Source organism: Hylobates moloch, unplaced genomic scaffold, assembly GCF_009828535.3.
Source record: "Hylobates moloch isolate HMO894 unplaced genomic scaffold, HMol_V3 SCAFFOLD_11, whole genome shotgun sequence".
Lineage (NCBI taxonomy): Eukaryota > Metazoa > Chordata > Mammalia > Primates > Hylobatidae > Hylobates > Hylobates moloch.
The window spans coordinates 14,129,854-14,152,905 of record NW_026652286.1 but is presented as its reverse complement, the minus strand read 5'-3'; the positions used below and the strand labels follow the sequence as shown (position 1 = coordinate 14,152,905).

Here is a 23,052-nt window from a genome sequence, read left to right as displayed (position 1 = left end):
GGGCATGGTCAGTACTTCCTCAGGCCAAAAAAAAAAAAAAATCCTATTGAGGAAAGAGTCACACCTAGTATTTTGTCTTGAAACAGAGGATTAAAGATGATGTAAGGAAAGACACCGAGCTAACAGAGAACACAGAGCACCAAGGTAATGCTAAGTTTTGATAAGCAAGTCTCTATTTTCCTATGTTCAGGGAACGGCATCAACAGAAGAAAGCTGGCTCTGCTCAGGATGTCTTCTTTCAGTTGCTACCATTAAGCATATTGCATATGCTCTTATCCTTTTCGGCCATAACCACATTCATCCACTTGTTGTATTTCATTTTCAGAAAGGCATCATTCATTGCACTCGGTTTGTCTAACAGAGTATAATCAAGGGTTTTTTTTCAACATTAATCAAGAAATTCCTCCATCTGCAAAAGTCAGGCTATGCCATTAAATACAGCCAAGATCATAAAATACAAATGTCATTAAGTCTACTGAATCTTGAGATTCATTCACTAGAATACACAGGGAAAAGGAAAAAGTTTGCCCTTGTGAAAGGTGTGTTATCATTTTTTAGAAAGAGCTTCTGAAAGCCTCAAACATCTGTGACTGTGCTAATAGCCGTTACAAAGGTATTTTATACAATCTATGCTGAATCAGCTAGGAGTTAACAGGAGGCTGGATGCAGAAGGTAAAACATACCCCTGCAGATCTGTTGTTATTAAGGATGACCTTTGGCAGTCTCAAACTGTAACTACAGAGGTTGTTCCCATTGCATTCATACTATATACACACACACCTGAACAGCCTTCCTACCAGTAACATTTAAAATAAGCACACTTAATGCTGCCAGTTACATGTAGTAGAGTGTTCACTCTGTAACTGTGTGTGGCAAAGCCAAGATATCCTACCATTCCAATAAAAAAAAGGCAAGGGAATAGCTTTAACACACCATTCATGCATGCTATTACACTTTTCCAGTGAAAGATAACAAAGCCCATATAAAATTTAAAGACAGAGGAAAAACTCGACTTTCAGCCACTTGTACCTCTCTAAGTTTTCATGCCCTGCTATCTGGAACACTTCCCCACTTCCCTGCCAGAAGTCCTCTAGCTCTGCATTAAGGATCCTGTTGTCCCTGACTGACACCCACATATGGAACATTTGGCATGCCTCCATGGCAACACGGGAGCCCTGAAGTTTATGAAAGCGTTCCATGTGAGAGAGGATGCTCATACACTCCCGCCCCACCCTCCAAAGATGTACTAATGATGCTAACTGACCACATCCAAGGAGCCAGAGGAAAAATAATCTGAGGGCTGCAGAGAACCCATTCAAGCTGTCACTGCAAAGCTGGTCTTCCCAAGAGCAAAGGAGGAAGCACGCAATCTAGTTCAAGTCACACGTACTTCACTCTTAGACTTCTTCCTTCAAGTGGGGCTTCCCTGCAAACAGGACTGGTCTTCAACATCTCCCAGAGCCCCTCTATCTTAGCCAGGTTGCTCAAGCTAATTTTATTCTTTCCCAACAGGATCCGTTTGGAAAATATCAAGCCTGTAGAATGCGGCAGCAAGAGAAAGGGGACTACGCAGGAATGGGGAGTTTGGGAGAAGCTCTCCTGGTGTTGACTTAGGGATGAAGGCTCCAGGCTGCTGCCAAAAATGGAGTCACCAGCAGAAGAACTGTTTTCTCTGATAAGGATGTCCCACCATTTCCAAACTGTTCGTTAAAGTTACACAGGTCCTTCTTGCAGCAGTTGTACGTTAGCTCATTTTCCTTCAAGTGGGTTGAAATGTTGTTGAAATTGCAATTCGCAGACTTCCAACACCGGTTATACACTCGTAAACCTGTGGGGAGACACACACAAGGGTAAGAAAGTAAGTGGGAAGAGTTCTGTATCTGCTTTTGAATCCTCAATTCTATTTCGTATGTATCCTGTGCAAGCAGAGACATCTAGGCAAGATGCTCACCCCAGGTGGGTTGTAAAGGAGAACAATTAAGTAAATAATGATACACCTCTAAACAGAGCTTTTACAGAAAACCAAGGTCTCATCAGAGCCAGTATAGTTATGGGGGTGGGATGGAGGAGGAACAGGCATTTATACTGTTAAGAGGGAAATTTGGTAATATCTGCCAAGATTTTAAACACATGCCCCCTTTGATCCAGCAATTCCACTTTTAGAATTTACGCTATGAAGTTACTTGGGGATTTTTTCCTTTTCTTTCTTTTTTTTTTTTTTTTTTTTTAAGAGATAAGGTCTCACTTTCTTGTCCGGTCATCTGGTCCTGAACTCCTGGGCTCAAGTGATCCTCCTGCTTCAGCCTCTCAAAGTGATAGAATTATAGGGGTGAGCCACCATGTCCAGCCAAAGCTATGTATAAGATATATGCTCAAGAATGGTCAGAAAAAAACCTGAAAAACCCAGTCCATTAATTTTTAAAAAGTGTTAAAGAAATTACAATAGAATTCCTTACAATGCAAGTTCCATGCAGATAAGAAATGACATGGGCCTACAAGTGCTAACATGGAAGGAGCTTGATTTAAAAAAAAGGGGGGGGGGGCAGAAAAATAGGTAAATTGGACTCCATCAAAATTTAAAACTTTTGCGCTTCAAAGGACATTATCAAAAAATAAAAAGAAAACTGACAGAAAGGGAGAAAATGTTTGCAAATCACATATAAAACACCAGGTGCAGTGGCTCACACCTGTAATCCCAACACTTTGGGAAGCCGAGATGGGAGAATTGTTTGAGGCCAGAAGTTTCAGACCAGCCTGGTCAACATGGCAAGACCCCCTCTCTATTTCTTTTTTAAAGTTATATGTAAGAGCATAGTATCTAGGATATAGAAAACATTCTTAAACTCTACAATAAAAAGACTAACCCAATTAAAATATGGGCAATGAGGCCAGTGTGATGGCTCACACCTGTAATCCCAGCACTTTAGGAGGCTGAAGTGAGAGGATTGCTTGAGGCCAGCCTGAGCAACATAGTGATATCCCAACTCTACAAAAAAAAAAAATTAAAAAATTATCCAGGCAGGGTGTTGCGCCTTTAGTCTTAGCTACTTGGGAGACTGAGGCAGGAGGATCACTTGGACTCAGGACTTTAAGGCTGCAGTGAGCTGTGACTGTACCACTGCATTCCAGCTTAGGCAACAAAGCAAAACCCTGCCTCTTTAAAAAAATTGGCAAAGGATTTGAATAAACATTTCTCCAAAGAAGATTCTCAAATGGCCAATAAGTATATGAAAAGATGCTTGATATCATTAGTCATTAGGAACATGCAAATGAAAATCACAGTGAGATACCACTTTATACTCACTAGGATGGCTAAGATCAAGAAAATGGTAAATAGCAAATGTTGCAAGGAAGTGGAAAAAATTGGAACCCTCAAACATTGCTGGTGGGAATGTAAAATGGTATAGATACTCTGGACAAATCTGGCATTTCCACAAAAAGTTAAAGACAGAGTTATCCATTTGACTGAGCAATTCCACTCACAAGTGTATATACTTCTGCCATTCTCTGGAAGGATTCCCAAGTAATTTAATACTGTTATCATCATGGAAGAATACATTTCGTTTATGTTTCTATTGAGTTTTTCAAATTTGCCACACGGATTATTTTTAAAATATTTGAAACTTCATTTTAAAAATCATTAGATTATTCAGTAATACAGGAAAAGTTTCTACAAGAACATGCCATCATGGTCTCATTTTTGGAAAAATAGCCTTGGGCACACAGGAAAATAAAGGTCAGACGTATACACTCCAAGTATCTTATCGTAGTTTGAATTGAAAACTACGTTCACACACAAGTTTCCACATGAATGTTCATGGCACCATGATTCAAAATTGCTAAACAGTGGAAACAACCCATATGTCCATTACTGGTGAATGGATAAACAAAATGTGGTATATCCACACAATAGAATACTATGTGGCCACAACAGAATGAAGTACTGATACATGCCACAGCATGAGTGAACCTTGGAAACATTTTGTGTAGTGAAAAAAAATCTAGTCGCAAAGTGCCACAATACTGTATGATTCCTTGCATATGAAGTGCCCAGGAGAGCCAAATCTATGAAGACAGAAAGTAGATCAGTGACTGCTCGGTCATGTGGGAGGGAGGAGTGAGGACTGACTGCTAACAGGTTTCTTTTCAAGGTGACAGAAAGATCCTGGAATTAGACAGTTGCGATAGTCATACAACCTTGTAAATACACTAAGAGCCACTGAATTATACACTTTAAAACGTAAATGTTCTGGTATGTAAATTATATCTCAATAAAAAACCGTAGATGCAGAACAGTGTAGAGAATGTGACCCATTTGTGGAAATAAGAGCATATATACATTGAGGTAAGTGCATTTATTTTTCTCTGGAAGGATTCCCAAGTAATTTAATAGTGTTATCATCATGGAAGAATACACTTTGTTTATGTTTCTATTGAGTTTTTTAAATTTGCCACATGGATGATTTATTTTTAAAATATTTGAAACTTCATTTTAAAAATCATTAGATTATTCAGTAATACTGGAAAAGTTTCTACAAAAACACGCCATCATGGTCCCATTTTTGGAAAAATAGCCTTGGGCACACAGGAAAATAAAGGCCAGAAGTATACACTCCAAGTGTCTTATCGTAGTTTTTTTAATATTCAGAAAAAGCATGTTAGGTGAAAAATGTATTAGTTGAGAGAGTGGTGTTATGGTAGATTTTCTTCTCCAAAAATAACTGAGTGCCTATGTGCTAGATACTGGGGTGTAAGAAGGTATTTGTCCTTGCCCTGAAATTGGTTTCTTCTGTGCTGGAAAGAAAAAAATGCAGATGCATACTTCCTTATTTCAGGCGTGTAGCTAATTTACCCAATTCCATGCAGAGCTTGGAACACAACACTTCTCAGTTTACAACTGTTGGCATAACTGTCCTGTCCTTCTCCTCTGAGGGGATGGGTATCTGGATTGGAATTTAATGAAGTTTAGTCAAGTGGCAGAGTCCAGATAGAGTATTCCAGAAATGGCTCTAGTTGCTGAAGTCTTAACTAAATAACTGGAAGCTTCTAATATTGTACTAGAGGCTGCTGATGATTCAGACAAGTTACTGCTTTGTAATAGTAATTAAGCACTGGAACTTGAAAAGCCTTAAAGCTATCAGAATTTTAATTAGGGAAGCCTAGAAGCTTGAGGAGAACAGACAGTAATTTATTAATAATTGCTACCAATTAATCATTTACTATGTGTCGTGCAGCATATCAAAGTGCTTTACTTGAATTATCATATTCAAACAACAGCCTTAACAATGGTAATCTTCTCACCAAAGCCAGCCTCGGAATTATCCACATGAAAGTGGATTATATCAGAATGCCTGGAGTGTAACAGGTTTTCTCCTCCCCACTCTTTTTGAAGACTTTGGCTCAAGTCTATCTAAAGCCAACAGTCTTCAGCTGTCCTAGGCACCCTTAAATGTGGCCCTTGTTCAGAATGTCATTACAGCAATGACCACTTGACACTGCCATCAGAGGCTCCTTCAAGACTAAGTACATTTAACCTTGCTTACACTTCCATGGTTTATACTGCTAGGATGCCAGTAAATATTGGTTGAATTAGCAGCCAACCTGTCTCTCTTCTAGACTTAAATTTGTATAGCACCATCATATCTGTCGCTGTGCAAACGTCATAGAGTATAGTTACACAAACTTACATGGAATAGCCTAGTACACACTCAGGCTATGTGGTATGTCCTACTGCTCTTAGGCTACAAACCTGTACAGCAAGTTACTGTACTGAATACTGTAGGCCACTGTAATGCAGTGGTAAGTATTTGTGTATCTGACCATATCTAAACATAGAAAAAGTACAGTAAAAATATGATACAAAAGATTTTAAAAATGGTACACCTGTACAGGGCACTTACCGTGAATGGAGCTTGTGGGACTGGAAGTCAGTGAATGAGTGGTGGGTGAACGTGAAGGCCTAGGACATTACTGTACACTACTGTAGATGTTTTAAATATTGTACATTTAGTCCACACTAAGCTTATTTTAAAAAATCAACCCTAGTTTACTGCCACTTTACTTTAGAAACTTTTTAATTTTAAATGTTTTTACCTTTGTAATAATACAGGGTAAAACACAAACATGTTATATAGTGGTACAAAAATATTTTCTTTCTATTCTTACTTTATAAGCTTTTTTATTTAAAAAAATTTTTACTTTAAAAACTTTTTTTGTTTTTGTTAAAAACGAAGACACAAGCACACACATTAGCCTAGTCCTACATAGGGTCTCGATCATCAGTATCACTGTTTTCTACCACTTCATCTTGTCCCACTGGAAGGTCTTCAAGGGTAAGAAAACTCATGGGGCTGTCCTGTCCTAGGAGAGCAATGCCTTCTTCTGTAATACCTCCTGAAGGACCTGCCTGCTGAGGCTGTTTTTTTTTTCTTTTGTAGAGACAGAGTCTTGTTCTGTCACCCAGGCTAGAGTGCAGTGGCGTGACCTCGGCTCACTGCAACCTCGCCTCCCGGGTTCAAGCAATTCTTCTGCCTCAGCCTCCTGAGAGGCTGTTTTATAGTTAACTTTTTTTAATAAGTAGAAGGAGTACATGCTAACATGATAAAAAATATAGTAAATACGCAAACCAGTAACACATTTATTATAAAACATTATATACTGTACATAATTATCAAAATATCAAGTATTATATATTGTGTTATATTTTAGTTTTGTAAGAAACTACCAAACTGTCATCCACAGTAGCTATACTGGTTTGCCTTCCCACTAGGAATGAATCAAAGTTCCCGCGGCCGCTGGGTGTGGTAGCTCACGCCTGTAATCCCAGCACTTTGGGAGGCCGAGGCAGGCAGATCACTTGAGGCCAGGAGTTTGAGATGAGCCTGGGCAAAATAGTGAAACCCCGTCTCTACTAAAAATACAAAAATTAGCTGGGCATGGTGGCTTATGCCTGTAATCCCAATTAGAGGCTGAGGCATGAGAATCACTTGAACCCTGGAGGCAGAGGTTGCAGTGAGCTGAGATTGCACCACTGCCCTCTAGCCTAGGTGACAGAGCAAGATCTTGTCTCAAAAAAGAAAAAACAAACAAACAAACAAAAACAAAGTTCCCATTGTTCCACATCCTCACCAGCATCTGGAGTTGTCAGAGTTTTGGAATTTGGTCATTTTAATAGGTGTGTCTCATTTTTGTTTACATTAACCATTTATAAGAAATTTTGGGATTTAAGAGCTGGAAAAAGATCTTGGCTCTGACCTCCTTTCCTCTCCTCCCTACCTCTGCTGTCCAACACATACATTTCATAAATGAAACACAGAGGTGGAGAGAGCTAGCTGGTGGCAGGACAGAAGTCAGAGCTCCTAATTGCTGCTCTAATATTCATTCAACACATAGTAATTGCCCTTATCGTCTCATTTGGAAACTATACTTAGTTTAATTATACTTAGTAGTGAGGAGTCCAAGAGACACAGTTGATCAAGCTAAAGAGCCAAGTCTTCTGTGCTCATAAATAATGACCATGTTCTCTCTAGGGGCCTTACTACGCTTTTTACATTAACAGTGAATGAACATGGTCTTCCAGTGGGGCAGAGGGACTGGTCCCCTACAGAATCAAGAGCTCTGAATGGAAGGTTTGGAGTTTTAGCTGCAATCCAGCTAAATTATATCAAATTTATCAAATCCAGCTAAATATATCAAAATTATCAGATAACCCTGTTTTTTTAGACAGGGTAACTATAATTTGTCTTTAGTTATTGAAGGATTTCTCCTTTCTGGGGAAGTTAATCATCGTTATCGCAGGTTTTTCTGAACATGTGGGTGTCCCAAGGCTTTTCTGAGTTTACCTGACATGTTCACCATTTCTTGATGTTGACACTGGGGGTAGCTGGTGTAGAAGGTCTAAGAGTACAAATAACCTTGTGGAGTGTGTTTATTATTAATCTCTTAGAAATCTAAGCCTGAGGGTTTTACCTTGGACACTAAGAACATTCTGAAACCGCCGTTCCTCGCTGGCATCATTTGCACACATCGATTCTATCCAGAACCATATCCCAGCAAGAACAGAGGGCATGTCTCTGCTGGTTTCTTTCCTCTACCACTTCCTAAACTCTATTTTAACAGGGTTGATGGAGGTGAATATTCTGTAGTCTAACAAATCTGGAAAATGCAGACTGGACAGGACTTGTGCATGTTAGCATTGCCCACCCCCACATTCATGAGCACCTTGCTCTGAGGCTACCGAGCCCTGGCACCTGCTGTTGCCCCTCCCAGGCACACCCTTCCCTTCTTAGCCCTCTTACCTCCTACTTGTCCTTTGAACTCAGCTTGAGTCTCCTCAGGACTCTGAATATACCAGATACCCCATGGAATGAGACAGAGGCATACATAATGACATTTAGGACAGCCAAACAGGCCTTTGTCATAATTTTAATCGCATGTGTCCTTTCTTTATCTTTGCATCCCTAGCTCCTAACCCTCTGCTGGGCACACAGTAGGTTCTCCAAGGTCTGGGAGGCAGCACAGGGCTGCTGTTAAAGAGCACAAGCTTTGGAATCAGATGGACTTCCATGTTCAATTCCTGAGTCGGTTACTTAACCATAATTTCTTGCTTCATCTGAGCCTCCATTTCCACATTTATCAAACGGAAATAAAATATCACCCTTAGAAGTAAGTGCAAAACATTAAATTTAAAATGCATGAAGAAAGTGCTTAGCCCAATACACATCTGATGCTAATAAATGGTAGCTATTACTTGATGCAAGGCTAATGAGGATTACAGTGGCACAGTTTTTTTCCCAGGCACTTATTACCCCATTACATTTAGGAGACAGGGGAGGCTCTTACCAGCTTTGGTAATGAGACACACATCAAAACCAGATGAACAATTGACGGCTGTTTTGCAGTCAACAGTTGGGTTAGGACAGTCGTAGCACTGCAGGCTATGACCTAGAATCAGGAAGAAAGTCAGGATCTCTTAAAGCAGCACTGACTTGTCCCCTGGCAGCCCACCATCTCCATTAATATGGGCCCAAAGTCAGCAACTTGTGGTATACTCCCATTCCCGCACAAATGTATAGCAGTTATATCTTTCCAAATTCAAACTACAGTTCCAGCAACATTTTTTGGACCCTGATGTAAGCACAAAGGAAATATCCACATTTGAAAATCCATCTAACCGTGCAATTGAGAAGCTTCCTCCTAACCTGCAACTGGAAGGAGATTAGTCTGCAATGTAATGATGTGTTAAGAAGAAATTACCGAGAAACAAACAGAATTCTGTAAGTGTCTTCCAAGCAATGAATATGCTCAATTAAATCACATCCTCGTGGGTTGCTGATCAGTGTCTGGCAATACCTATCTGCATGAAAATACATTTTCAAAATGAAATATGTAAAATGTCATCACAGATTAGTATTAATAGATGAACATCTGCAATTGATTTGATGCGAGGGAACACTAATTTTGAACCCCAATTAAGCAAATGGTTATCCCCCTAAAAAGAATTCTATTCCCCTCATTAGTAGATGTGTATTATTATAGCTGGACTCAATAATTATGTTGTGAATTCTGTCAATAAAAAAATCTGTGAAAATTTTGTTTCTTCTCTTATTATTGAGGTAAGTCTCATAATACCCTTGATTTTGCCTCTTGGCCTGCAAAGCTTAAAATATTTACTATCTGGGCCAGGCGTGGTGGCTCACGCCTGTAATCCCAGCACTTAGGGAAGCCGAGGAGGGCGGATCACCTGAGGTCAGGAGTTTGACACCAGCCTGGCCAACATAGCGAAACCCCATCTCTACTAAAAATACAAAAATTAGCCAGGCATGGTGGTGCACACCTATAATCCCAGCTACTTGGGAGGCTGAGGCAGGAGAATCGCTTGAACCCAGGAGGCAGAGGTTGCAGTGAGCCAAGATTGCACCACTGCACTCCAGCTTGGGTGACAGAGCAAAACTCTGTTTAAAAAAAAAAAAAAAAAATTGCTATCTGGTCCTGTACAGAAAAAGTTTGATAACCTCTGAGATAGGGTATCATTACTGAACCTGAACTACCCCCTTCTAAGGGACTGACCGAATGCCAGGAGTACACATTGTCAAAGACAAGACAACAGCTGTGCACTTTAAACCCATGGGCATAGGACAGCTGGGTACCAGCAGACACAACGTGAGGGTCATCTTACATCAGAAGCAAATTGCCTCCAGTTCCCTAGTTTGAAAAACAATTATTGCTCCCAGTCAATTCTTAGGACTCATCCTTGCTAGCTGTCAGTTTTTGCTGGGTTATTTTTCCGTCTCCATTTTTGTAACGGTGACAAGAAAAAGATGAGATACAGTCCACACACGTGTGATGGGGAGAGACTGAGGAAGCAAGAGTTGGAAGGATATCTTCCTGGTTTGTATGGATACCCCCTTTTCCATCATCAGAGATAAACTATCTTCATGCCATATGACTTCTACCATGTAATCAGTATTTGGCAGTACCTACCTCTGTGAAAAGACATTTTCAAAGATGAAACACGTAAAATCTCACGAAAGAATGTCATGGTTAAACCAAGTGTGGGTTTTAGAGCCCAAGAGCTGACTTCTAGTTCTAAGGCTGAAGCCTAGGTTTATCACCATGGAAATAGATTTTTCAGTGGAAAGTCCAGTGGAAGGAAGGTGGGTGCTCACTTCCTGAGCACAGACAGGAACCCAGTTCTCTAGAGCATCTGAAATGGCCATGCCTGCCCTCACAGGTGTGAAATCCTACCCAACAGAGGATCCTCTGACTTGTGAAGGTTCCGGATTAATGCCTTGAAATATTAGTTTTAAAAAACAACAACAACAACAAAAACTAGGCCACGTGTGGTGGCTCACACCTATAATCTCAGCACTTTGGGAGGCCAAGGTGGGTGGATCACTTGTAGCCAGGAGTTTTAGACCATCCTGGCCAACATGGTGAAACCTTGCCTCTACAAAATATACAAAAACTAGCCGGGCGTGGTGGTACATGCCTGTAATCCCAGCTATTCAGGAGGCTAAGGCACGAGAATCACTTGAGCTTGGGAGGTGGAGGTTGCAGTGAGCCAAGATTGCACCACTGCACTCCAGCCTGGGAGACAGAGCAAGACCATGTCTAAAAAAAAATAAAATAAAATAAAATAAAATAAAATAAAATAAAAACCAACCTCCTCCTTCCCCACTTTTTTGCAGATGACAAGACAGATGTCTGGAGAGGTGACGTGACTCACACAAGGACACCTGGCTACAAAGCAGCAGAGCTGGCGGCAGCCCTGGGGCCTGTGGGCAGGGCCCCATCCACCAGGCTTTGTTTGTTCTCCCCAACTGTCAGCCTGTGGCTGTCATGCCTGTGTGAGAGGGAAGCCACAAGGAGAAGGTGCAAAGATGCAATTTTTCTTTGGTCCCTCCCTTGTGCCAGACATGTATTCACACGCGTGAAATGAAAAGAATCTAAGATGAAGGGTGTTGTTCTTGAGACTGGCCATGTTTGAGGGCCATTTTAAAAGGTTACCTGTAGACATGGATTTTTGTGCTGGCTAGATCCCGGGCTCATTTGGCTTCTTAAGAAACCTTTAGAAGGAAAGGCTAAAACCCATGGTTGGAATGTCTGTGGGCAAAAATATTCATGGCAACCATGTTCATTCAATGTTCCAATATATGTGCATCGATGTGCTAAGCTCTTCATAGGATTGTTAAGAGAAGTAGGCTCAATTATCTTCATCCCCACCTTGCAGGAGAAAACTAAGACTAAGATGTGAACTAAATTGTTCAAAGCCACACAGCTACTAAGTGACCGAGCAGAGCTCAAACTCAGGCTGTCAGTTCTAAAATCCAAGCTTGGTTAACCATGATGTTCTTCTAATTGACCTGAGTGGGAAGAGAAGGAGACCCTAGATTATGGGGGAAACTGAGGTCAAAAACAAGCAACAGGGCCAGGTGGAATGGCTCACGCCTGTAATCCCAACACTTTGGCAGGCTGAGGTAGGTGGATCATTTGAGTTAAGGAATTCCAGACCAGCCTGGCCAACACGGTGAAAGCCTGCCTCTACTAAAAATACAAAAATTAAAAAATAAATAAAAAAAAATACAAAAATTAGCCAGGCATGGTGGCATGCTCCTGTAATCCCAGCTACTCAGAAGACTGAGGCAGGAGAATCACTGGAACCTGGGACACAGAAGTTGCAGTGAGCCGAGATCGCGCCACTGCACTCCAGCCTGGGCGACAGAGTGAGACTCCATCCCCCTGAAAAAAACAAACAAAAAAAACAAGCAATAGGTCAGTGGACAAGAGTTTGATATTTTAGCCACTAAGCCAGGGTAGACAAGATTTCCCCTGGGCTATAAGAGGCAGAGCTCAGAGGAAAGTTCCCCTGCAGGGTCCTGAGACCCTTTTGGGCAGCAGCAAAGAAGGCCTCTCATCTGTGGGCGTGTGAGCTTCACATCTCAGTTCTCTGAGAAAGGGCTGAAGTGCACCCCAAGACTTGTCACAGAGAAGCTGATGGTCCCAAGCTTGCTCCATAAACAAATGCAGACTGCTGGAAGTAGGATGTCACTGGGCTATTAAAATTCTAGAAAATATTCCAACTTAAGCAGCAGAGACAGAAAAAAAGAAGGAACCAAGAAAAATGAATAAATAAAAAATAATTATAGAAAAAATATAGTGTTGTAACACAGGTGAACCACATTACAGTGCACCCTGGCTAGAATCACGGAGGGTGGGGAAGAACGGGTGCCACGACTTCTCTTTCTGCTCAGAAAGGGAGAACATATTAAAGTGTGTCCTGGGGCAAGTAACTACTTTGCCTTCGTTTCCTCAGCTGTAATATGGGAGGTAACAGCACCGACCTCCCGGGATGGCTGGACGGATTTAAATGAGACAGGCTCTGGCACAGTCCCCAGTAAACAATAAACAGTCAATATATGGTTGCTATTAATATTCTAAGACATGCTACAGTGGCGTGGAAATCTTTTTTTAAATTGCTCATTGTATTGCCACTTTCTTTTCTGCTCCCCCCACCAACCATATTTATAAAAAACAAAAAACCAGCAGTGGCCAAGATGTTATACCAACATGACACAGGAGACAACCACATTTGATCCTTACAATGAAGCCTGTGTGTTTCCACTGTTATAGAAGTTGACTCAGAAGCACAATTTCCTCCAGCAACCAGGGGAGGGGTGGCTGAGGGGAGGGGGTGGCCCAGTGACAGATGGCCTGGAGCAGGAGGGAAGAGCAGGGACTCTGTTGCCAGACTGTGTGTTCACATTCCCGTGTACCACTTCTGTGTGTTATTTGACAAGTTATTAATTTTGGGGGGGCCTCAATCTTGTTGCTTGTAAAACAAGGACAAAAATACCACCTACTCCATCAGGTTGGCATGAGGATTAAATAAGCAAATACACGTAAAATGCTTAGAGTAGTGACTGGCACATAAATGCTGTCAGGGTTAGTTAGCTGCTGCTGCTGTCACTATGACCATCATCATCATTAAAACGTAGGAGGAGCCTCAGAGCAGAAGGACTGAGCTCAGATGGCTCTAAGCAGAGTGGACCCTGAAGGGACTTGCACAGCACTCTAAGAATGGTATCCACTGGTGTCCCCAAGCAGCTTAGGGTGACAGGAGTGAAACTTCAGCTGCCGAGTGTTGACCCACCCCTGCCAAAAGCCACCTTGTAACACAGGACGGGCTGTAACTCAGGAAGATACCCCATTGAGGACAAGGTCATAACATGGGAAGGAGCTGTCATACAACCCCAGACCTGTAACACTGGAAGGCAAAAGAACCAAAGCCAGGCCTGGAGGAGGAGCTGGGGCTGAAACTGAGGCTTAAGAAGAGAGTTCATGGCCAAGGCAGCCTAGATCCATGTCCTGAGACTGAAGCACTCACCTGAATGGCAGAAGACAGCCAGGATGAGCAGCAGCCCCAACAGGACAGACCCTCCTTGGATTCCCATTGTGATTGTCCACAGAACCTGGAAGGAAGGGACAGGAAGGAATGTCAGGAACCAACAAATGACTGCTGGTTGTCTCAAAAACCAAGGGCTGGAAGGCCAAGGAGGCTTCTGAGAGGAGCATTTACAGGGGGAGTCAAGGCACACTGAACCCCTGGGCCATGCCCCAGCTCTGACCCAGAGCACCATATACCCTTGAGTAGGCTCAGTCCCTATAAGCCCCAGTGTGTACTACCACACTGTGGGAATAACACTATCTTCCCCATCAGGGTCAGTGAGTCAACCGACAATATGTGCAAATTGACTCATATAGCTGTGGTTCCCACTCTACTGGCCCCACCCCAAGCTGCTGGCTGAAATAGAGGGCCACTTCTCGGAGCCACAGCACTAAGTGAATAAGACCAAAGGGGTGACTCTGGAAGGCACCAGCATGCATTCAGCAGTGGAACAGGGAGCAACGGCTTAGCATACCTGGAAGCTCTGGCTCCTCACTGTAAGAAGTATAATGGGGACACTTGCTTGCTCTCTTTGGGGACACGAAGAGAAGTATTGGGCAACTTTGTAAGTTTCCATTACATGAATGCCTAGATGTGTAGTGATAGCATCAGGGGAGAAGAAGGGAAGGCTGAAATGCCTCCAATCCTACTTTACCCAGTAAAGAAGCCAAAGCATGGGGAGGTTTTGAACTTGCCTAAGTACAAAGCATCCATAGCAGAACTAAGAAATCTCCCAACTTCAACCCTACATCCCTGAACCCATCCTGAAATAAGGAGGTGGCAGTGCCTGTAAACCAGGGTATTCCATATTCTATTCTCCAGAGCCCCACAGGCCCGGACAGGCAGATGGGTTCTTGGAAGGGTGAGTCATCTACCCTCCCTAAGTCAGAAATGCAGAGTTCCCTGGGGAACTGACAATCCTGACAGTCCTTCCTGTCCCTTCCTTCCAAGTTCTGTGGGATCATCACACATCTTGAAGGTCATCTGCTACTTAGGAATTTCCTGATACAGGCCAGTGGAGGACTGAGAAGTTCCAGGAAAAGGCAGGGTCTGACATTGTCCAAAAAAGAAAACAATCAGTGAGTCAAGCCTGGAGATGGGGGTGGTGGAGGTGAGAAAGAGGTGGTTTTATGATATGTGAGGAATCAGGAAGAAAGACAATTGTGGTCTGGCTTTTCCTTACAAATTGAGGGCTCCCCACCACCCGCTGGGCTCTGAAACCTACAGCCTGCTACGGGACACCATCCCCCATGTGGACCTTCCCAGGAGGTCTGGGCTCTAGCACATGCCAGCGGCTTGCTTGGTTCCCCATTTTCAGGGGTTTCTGAGTAGGAAGGGTGATTTATGGACTCAGGTTAGACAGGGCTCCAGTATACAAGGAACTGCTGCAAGTGAGCAGGGAGAGGAACGTATTGGTCTGAGGTCCCCGAACAGAGAGCTCCAGACACTTCCTAAAAGTTAAGCATAGCATGATCAGAGCCTGGGTATTATAGTGAGACCCTGTCTCTACAAAAATACAAACATTAAAAAAAAATTAGGCTGGTGTGGTGGCACATACCTGTAGTCCCAGCTACTTGGGAGGCTGAGGTGGGAGGATCACTTGAGCCCAGGGGGTCAAGGCTACAGTGAGCTGTGACTGTGCCGCTGCACTCCAGCCTGGGTGACAAAGCAAGACCCTCTCTCCAAACAAACAAACGAACAAAAACCCAATGTAACTACAATGTCAGGCATCCCTATGGAAGGAGGAAGGAAGGAACCTCCTGACTCGGGTTAGGCACTGGAAAGGCGTCAGGCTGGCAGGAGCTGCCGGCTCAGGACACTTCCCTTGGAATGGTCCTTGACATAAATCACACTGCCACAACACACAGGGTCCCTGATGGGGAGCTGTTCTTTGATGAAGTACCTTAGAAAGAACTGGCCTGCTAAGAAAGCAGGAAGGACACAATGAAAGTGTTCAGGGCACAGGCGTTCCAGTCCAATCTGGAGGCCTCTGAACGAGGCCAGATAGTTCTGGCTCTGTCACCTCTTTGCTATGTGTTAACCTCTGATCACGCTTTGGCTAGTAAGCCTGGAGACAGTTACGTGTACTGCATAGCACAATGCCTGGCCAAAGATGGCACTCAAAAAGCTGTGGCCACTGTTAGTGCTACTCAGGAGTATTGAGGTTACCTGAGGAAGAAACTGCGTGGGGAGGGAGCGTTGCGGGGTGAAGGGTGGGAAGGCAGACAGAGGGTGATGTGAGGTGAGGAAGCCAGAGAAACACCCTGGGTTGAATGAGCAGGGGAGACCTCAGGCATCAAACCTAAGGAAGCCCTCAGTTTTCTGGGATGGGTGGGGAGTTCAAGTCTTAGCCTCAGTTCCACATGACTGGCTGGTTGTTGCTATAGCTGATCCCATGACACGCTGCAGGGGAAGCCAAGACGGCAGAGAAAGGAAGTAGCTATGTGTAGATGCCAAGGTCAGGCTGTTCGATCAAAATAAGACCAGGCCTTTATGAACCACTGCCAAAATATGAATTTCCAAAAGCAAAACATTCATGTGGAGTGTGTGTATGTGTATGGGGGGCGGAGGAGGGTGGGAGGCACAAAAAGAAATAGCGGATTGTTTTAAGGCTATTTTATAAATGTCCTACAATGTAGATGGTAACTAACACTAAGCAAGATCATTTATGGCTTTTTATTTTTCTTCCTGATCCTTTACTTTTTGCGATCCTTTCCCCAAATATTCTATAATTAACCAAGTATTACTTTTACAATCAGAAACATCAGGAAAATTCACACATGACAATGTTCCTTTTCTAGTAGTATAGATCATCTATCTTTTGGTAAAACTACTCCCTAAACTAAAACACCCTCCATTTTAAGAAAAAAAAGAGAAAAAGATGCCCATAAGTTAAGTGTAGATAAGATGGTAAATGAACCAAAAGTGTTGCCATTCCACCCAAACCAAGCACTTAAATGCAAGATACACTCAGCATCAACACTCAACTCCTTTCCAAACATTTCAGGATTCATTAATAACGGTGGATTTGTCCCTAACGACTGTTCTAATAATATTGCTATTGTTCTGAATGATTTTTAATTATTCTAAAGAATGCACAACTGAAAAATCCCTCAAAGAAGATATATAGGGACAAGTCTTCCCCCATGATGAAGGAACAGCAGGCTTTCCTGGGTGGTGCGTAAGTTGACTCTAAAGTCATTTCCGTAATGGGAGCTCCAAGTAGGCCTTGATCATCACAGGAATAAGAAATAGTCAAGGGTATACAAACATTCTTTAAAACAGCAAAAATTTAGTGACACACACATCCAACGATAAGGAAATGAGTATACTATGGTACACTTCCATAGTGGGAAACTGCATACCCAGGAAAAGTAATGGGCGTGGAAGGCTACTCACAATGAATTAAGATCTGCCAAGCAAATGGAAAGCAAAAAAAGCAGGGGTTGCAATCCTAGTATCTGATAAAAGACTTTAAACCAACGAAGATCAAAAGAGATAAAGAAGGGCATTACCTAATGGTAAGGGGATCAATGCAACAAGGAGAGCTAACTATCCTAAATATATATGCACCCAATACAGGAACACCTAGATGCATAAAGCAAGTTCTTAGAGACCTACAAAGAGACTTAGACTCCCATAAAATAATAGTGGGAGACTTTAACACCCCACTGTCAATATTAGACAGATCAAAAGACAGGAAATTAACAAGGATATCCAGGACTTGAACTCAGCTCTGGACCAAGTGGACCTAACAGACATCTACAGAACTCTCCATCCCAAATCAACCAAATATACATTCTTCTCAGCACCACGTGGTAATTATTCTAAAATTGACCACATAATTGGAAGTAAAACACTCCTCAGCAAATATAAAAGAACAGAAATCACAACAAACTGTCTCTCAGAACACAGTGCAATCAAATCAGAACTCAGGATTAAGAAACCCACTCAAAACCGCACAACTACATGGAAACTGAACAACCTGCTCCTGAATGACTACTGGGTAAATAACGAAATGAAGGCAGACATAAAGATGTTCTTTGAAACCAATGAGAACAAAGACATGACGTACCAGAATCTCTGGGACACATTTAAAGCAGTGTGTAGAGGGAAATTTATAGCACCAAATGCCCACAAGCGAAAGCAGGAAAGATCTAAAATTGACACCCTAACATCACAATTAAAAGAACTGGAGAAGCAAGAGCAAACACATTCAAAAGCTAAGAGAAGACAAGAAATAACTAAGATCAGAGCAGATGTGAAGGAGATAGAGACACAAAAAACCCTTCAAAAAATCAATGAATCCAGGAGCTGGTTTTTTGAAAAGATCAACAAAATAGACTGTTAGCCAGACTAATAAAGAAGGAAAGAGAGAAGAATCAAATAGATGCAATAAAAGATGATAAAGGGGATATCACTACCAATCCCACAGAAATACAAACTACCATCAGAGAATACTATAAACACTTCTACGCTAATAAACCAGAAAATCTAGAAGAAATGGATAAATTCCTGGGCACATACACCCTCCCAAGACTAAACCAGGAAGAAGTCGAATCTCTAAACAGACCAATAACAGGTTCTGAAATTAAGGCAATAATTAATAGCCTACCAACCAAAAAAAGTCCAGGACCAGATGGATTAATAGCTGAATTCTACCAGAGGTACAAAGAGGAGCTGGTACTATTCCTTCTGAAACTATTCCAATCAATAGAAAAAGAGGGAATCCTCCCTAACTCATTTTATGAGGCCAGCATCATCTTGATACCAAAACCTGGCAGAGACACAACAAAAAAAAGAAAATTTTAGGCCAATATCTCTGATGAACATCTATGTGAAAATCGTCAATAAAATACTGGCAAACCGAATCCAGCAGCACATCAAAAAGCTCATTCACCAATGAAGTGATGAAGTTGGCTTCATCCCTGGGATGCTTGCACCCAGGAAGTGGAGGTTGCAGCGAGCCAAGATTGTGCCACTGCACTCCAGCTTGGGCAACAGAGAGAGACTGTCTCAAAATTAAAAAAAAAAAAACAAAAAAACAGAAAGTTATTAAAATTATTATAGCAACCTCTGAACTGGAAACTGGTAGAACAGCATTTAAACCCAGGTCTAAGCTCTGAGTGAACCATAGTTAAACTCTAGTGGGGAGACGGGAGACTTCTTATGAATTCAGCTTCTGAAATACATTAGTTAAGCTGAGGTCACTAGAGAAGAGATTTGACATCGGTGGTGTTTCCACAAGATTCACAGATGCCCATGAGTATGGTTACTCCTCCTAGGAGCCTGAGGCCTTACAGGCTGAAGAATTTTAAGGCTAGAAGTGTCCTCAAAATAAAACCCAATATTTTTATTTTATAGGAAATTAGTGGAGGCCCAGTGGGATGAAATTACCTGTCCCAAGGCAACATGTTAGTCGCAAAACCACCCTGGATGGATCTTGTTTCTATTCGCCAGGGGCTGGCAACTCACAAGATACCTGGTGTCAGCAATGTCAGGGAACTAGAGCTTTTGAACTCCAGGTCTGCGTGTCACCTTGGAGACATACACAGTACCTGCTCTAGCCATGCCTGTTGAAGCGCCCAGACAATATCAATCACTCAGTTCACAGAACAAATTACATCAGCAGGAAGAGACAAAGAGAAAACAACCATCATAATGGAAAAGGCTTTCCAATTCAGCCAAGGTTCTCATGCCAGGAATAACCACTCCAAAACTTATATATATATATATATATTCTAGGGTACATGTGCAGGATGTGCAGATTTGTTTCATAGGTAAACGTGTACCATGGTGGTTTGCTGCACCTATCAACCCATCACCTAGGTGTTAAGCCCAGCATGCATTAGCTGTTTTTCCTAATGCTCTACCCCCACCCACCCTACCTGCCGACAGGCGCCAGTGTGTGTTGTTCCCCTCCCTGTGTCCACGTGTTCTCATTGGTCAGCTCCCACTTATTAGGCCAGAACTCTTTGCACCAAACAAATCTGCAGCTTCCCCTACAAGGGCCTTTCCTGCAGTTTGTTGCGGAATGCCAATCCCTAGCTCTCCAAAGAGTCCTATCTCTGCACTCACGGCCCCTACTGTGTTAGGTACACATGCAAAACCAAGGTTTAGTGAAGATGTTTCCTAAGATACAGGACATAAGTAAAAAGAAGTCTTTGCCTTTAGAAAGCCTCAAGCACTTCTGGGCCTGGTAATGTCTGTGGCGGTTTGGCTGAGGTTCTTAAATAGGTGGCCCAGAATTTTCACTGCTCTACTTTTCAAGAGCTTCTACCAGCAGCTGTCAAAGATGAATGCCATTAGGCACCCACTCTCTCACCCTAAGATCCATTTTATTTAGGCTTTTATCTCCTAAGCCACTCTATAAAAAAAAACTGGGATGTTTTTCTTACAGCTAAGTTCAGCAAATGGTTTCTAGTTTCCACTGTGAAAATACAGAGGCCACAAGTTTTAGGACTGTTTGGCTTGTAGGGGAGGCAGCCTCCCTTTCTGCCTCTCCTTCATAAACTGCCACGTAAATAGCCACATTTTGGCAAACGTTGCCATCTCCCTCAACATTCGGGGCTCTGTGCCTTCTTCAGGGAACTCGGAGAAAACTGCCAGGAGTGGAGAACTTGAACAACTGCTCAGGGATCGCAGGGTACCTAAAATAATTAGCAGCCGCCACGTTTGTGCTGAGCGCTTTCCGTCAATCATCTCAACCACCCTGGCCCAGGTTCTGAGAAGGCAGGGTGGCTAGGGCCCAATGAACACCTTCAAACCCCCAGGGAACTGAAAGTTTGGGGCGTCCTCCTCGGATTTGCTATAGGACATAAAAACAGTAGGAAACTTCCAAAGACTTCTGATTTTCCCTTTTATGTTTTTTTAAATTATATTAAAATGTTTTTCAAAACGTTTCTGTGCGTCTTGCTGGTGCCCTGGGTGCCCCAGGGCCTGGCTGTCTGGCTATGCGGCCCTGCTGCAGTCTGTTTTACTGATAAAGTGCTGTTAAATACTTCCAGAAATGGGCTGGGCGCGGTGGCTCATGCTTGTAATCCCAGCACTTTGGGAGGCCGAGGCGGGCGGATCACGAGGTCAGGAGATCGAGACCATCCTGGCTAACATGGTGAAACCCCGTCTCTACTAAAAATACAAAAAATTAGCCGGGCGTGGTGGCGGGCGCCTGTAGTCCCAGCTACTCGGAGAGGCTGAGGCAGGAGAATGGCGTGAACCCGGGAGGCGGAGCTTGCAGTGAGCCGAGATCGCGCCACTGCACTCCAGCCTGGGTGAGCCTGGGTGACAGAGCGAGACTCTGTCTCAAAAAAAAAAAAAAAAAACTTCCAGAAATGACCAGTGAAGAGCCTGGGTATCACTAAACGGCCATAAAAGGCACACTGCCTAATGTTGGTTTTTTTGTTTGTTTTTTGTGGTTTTGTTTGTTTTTGAGGCGGAGTCTCGCTCTTATTGCCCAGGCTGTAGGGCGACGGCGCGATCTCGGCTCACCGCTACCTCAGCCTCCCGGGTTAATGTTGTTTTTTTTAAAGTCAGCAGTCAGACTCTAAGAAGGGTGCGGCCCGAGCCGACCCAAGAAAACAAAACATCACGTTGTACTTAAAACGTCCGTTTCGGCCGGGCGCGGTGACTCACACCTGTAATCCCAGCACTTTGGGAGGCGGAGGCGGGCGGATCACGAGGTCAGGAATTCAAGATCAGCCTGACCAACAAGGGAAAACCCCGTCTCTACTAAAAATACAAAAATTAGCCGGGCATGGTGGCGCATGCCTGTAATCCCAGCTACTCAGGAGGCTGTGGCAGGAGAATCGCTTGAACCTGGGAGGCGGTCACAGATCTCGGTGAACCGAGATCGCGCCACTGCACTTCAGCCTGGGCAACAACAGCGAAACTCCATCTCAAAAAAAAAAAAAAAAAAAAAAAAAAGTCCGTTTCGCCCGACACCTGCTTTTCAAAATTCCACATTTAGACCGCGAAGGGAGAGAGGAACTGCCGTGACCACGGAGGGCTGGCCTTTCACCCGGCTCACTTTCTCTGAACCGCTAGAGCTTCCCTTGAGACGAAAGCGACAGCAGGGGGCCCGGGTGCGAGGCTGCCCCCGAGGGAATGGGGGGCGCGACGGGGGTAACGGGGCTGCTTCTGGGAGAGGGCGCGCTCCCCGTTTCTCCTTCCTCGTAGATAAAATGAAGCCAGCGTTCAGCTAGGACACCGGGCCGCGGTGACGGATGGAAGGGCCAGGCCTCGGGAGGCTCGCCCGGCAGAGGTCGAGTGGAAAGCGAGGACGGGGGTAGCCCCCACAGACCCTCCGCCCGGGCCCAGACTGCCGCCGCCGCCTCGGCTCGGCTCACCTAAATCCCAGCAGGCCTTCGGGCCTTCTTACCTGGCGGCGCCCTGGATCCGCTTCCAGCCTCGAGCCGCTTCTGCGCTCAGCCCCCGCAGTCCTTCGCTCCAGCCCGCAAGGCTCCGCCCCCGGCCCCGCCCCTCAGGATGCCCTTGCCCTCCCAGGCTCCGGGCTTCCGCACCGCGCAGCCGCGCCTCGGCAGGAACCCCCTCCTCTCCCTCCACCCCCGCGCGGAGCTCAGCCTCCTGGCCCAGGTTCTGAGAAGGCAGGGTGGCTAGGGCCCAATGAACACCTTCAAACCCCCAGGGAACTGAAAGTTTGGGGCGTCCTCCTCGGATTTGCTATGGGACATAAAAACAGTAGGAAACTTCCAAAGACTTCTGATTTTCCCTTTTATGTTTTTTAAATTATATTAAAATGTTTTTCAAAACGTTTCTGTGCGTCTTGCTGGTGCCCTGGGTGCCCCAGGGCCTGGCTGTCTGGCTATGCGGCCCTGCTGCAGTCTGAAGCTGCTTCCTACTGCGAGGCTTGGGCAGCACCCAAATAGCCATCAGCCGCAGCCGCATCCGTATCCGTGCCTTGTGACTTGTTTGAAACCCAAACAAAATGTTATGCGTTTAAAAGCTTACTGGGCTGCTCGAGGACCAGTGTTTTGAATGAACCTCTTCGAGTGTCTCTTTCAACTTAGCTAGTAGCTACTGTTCCCCAGCAGCCACCAGAGGCAGGACAGAAGAGCAAGAGCAGGGGATCCGCCTGCATGAGTCTGTTC

The 23,052-nt window shown here is 43.9% G+C and overlaps 1 protein-coding gene across 2 annotated transcripts; it reads right to left on the bottom strand.

The window, feature by feature from the left end:
- Window positions 1-339: 339 nt before the first annotated feature.
- CD59 (CD59 molecule (CD59 blood group)) lies at window positions 340-22,405 on the bottom strand. Of its 2 annotated transcripts, XM_032166302.2 has the most exons (4): window positions 22,323-22,405; window positions 13,886-13,970; window positions 8,842-8,943; window positions 340-1,828 (listed from the first exon to the last, which is right to left on the bottom strand). In XM_032166302.2, the coding sequence occupies exons 2-4, from the start codon at window positions 13,950-13,952 to the stop codon at window positions 1,611-1,613; spliced, it is 387 nt and encodes a 128-aa protein (XP_032022193.1). In that variant the 5' UTR covers window positions 13,953-13,970; window positions 22,323-22,405; the 3' UTR covers window positions 340-1,610. The 2 variants fall into 2 exon arrangements, with proteins under 2 accessions (XP_032022193.1, XP_058302664.1); XM_058446681.1 differs by lacking the exons at window positions 13,886-13,970; window positions 22,323-22,405 and adding an exon at window positions 10,483-10,582.
- Window positions 22,406-23,052: the final 647 nt, after the last annotated feature.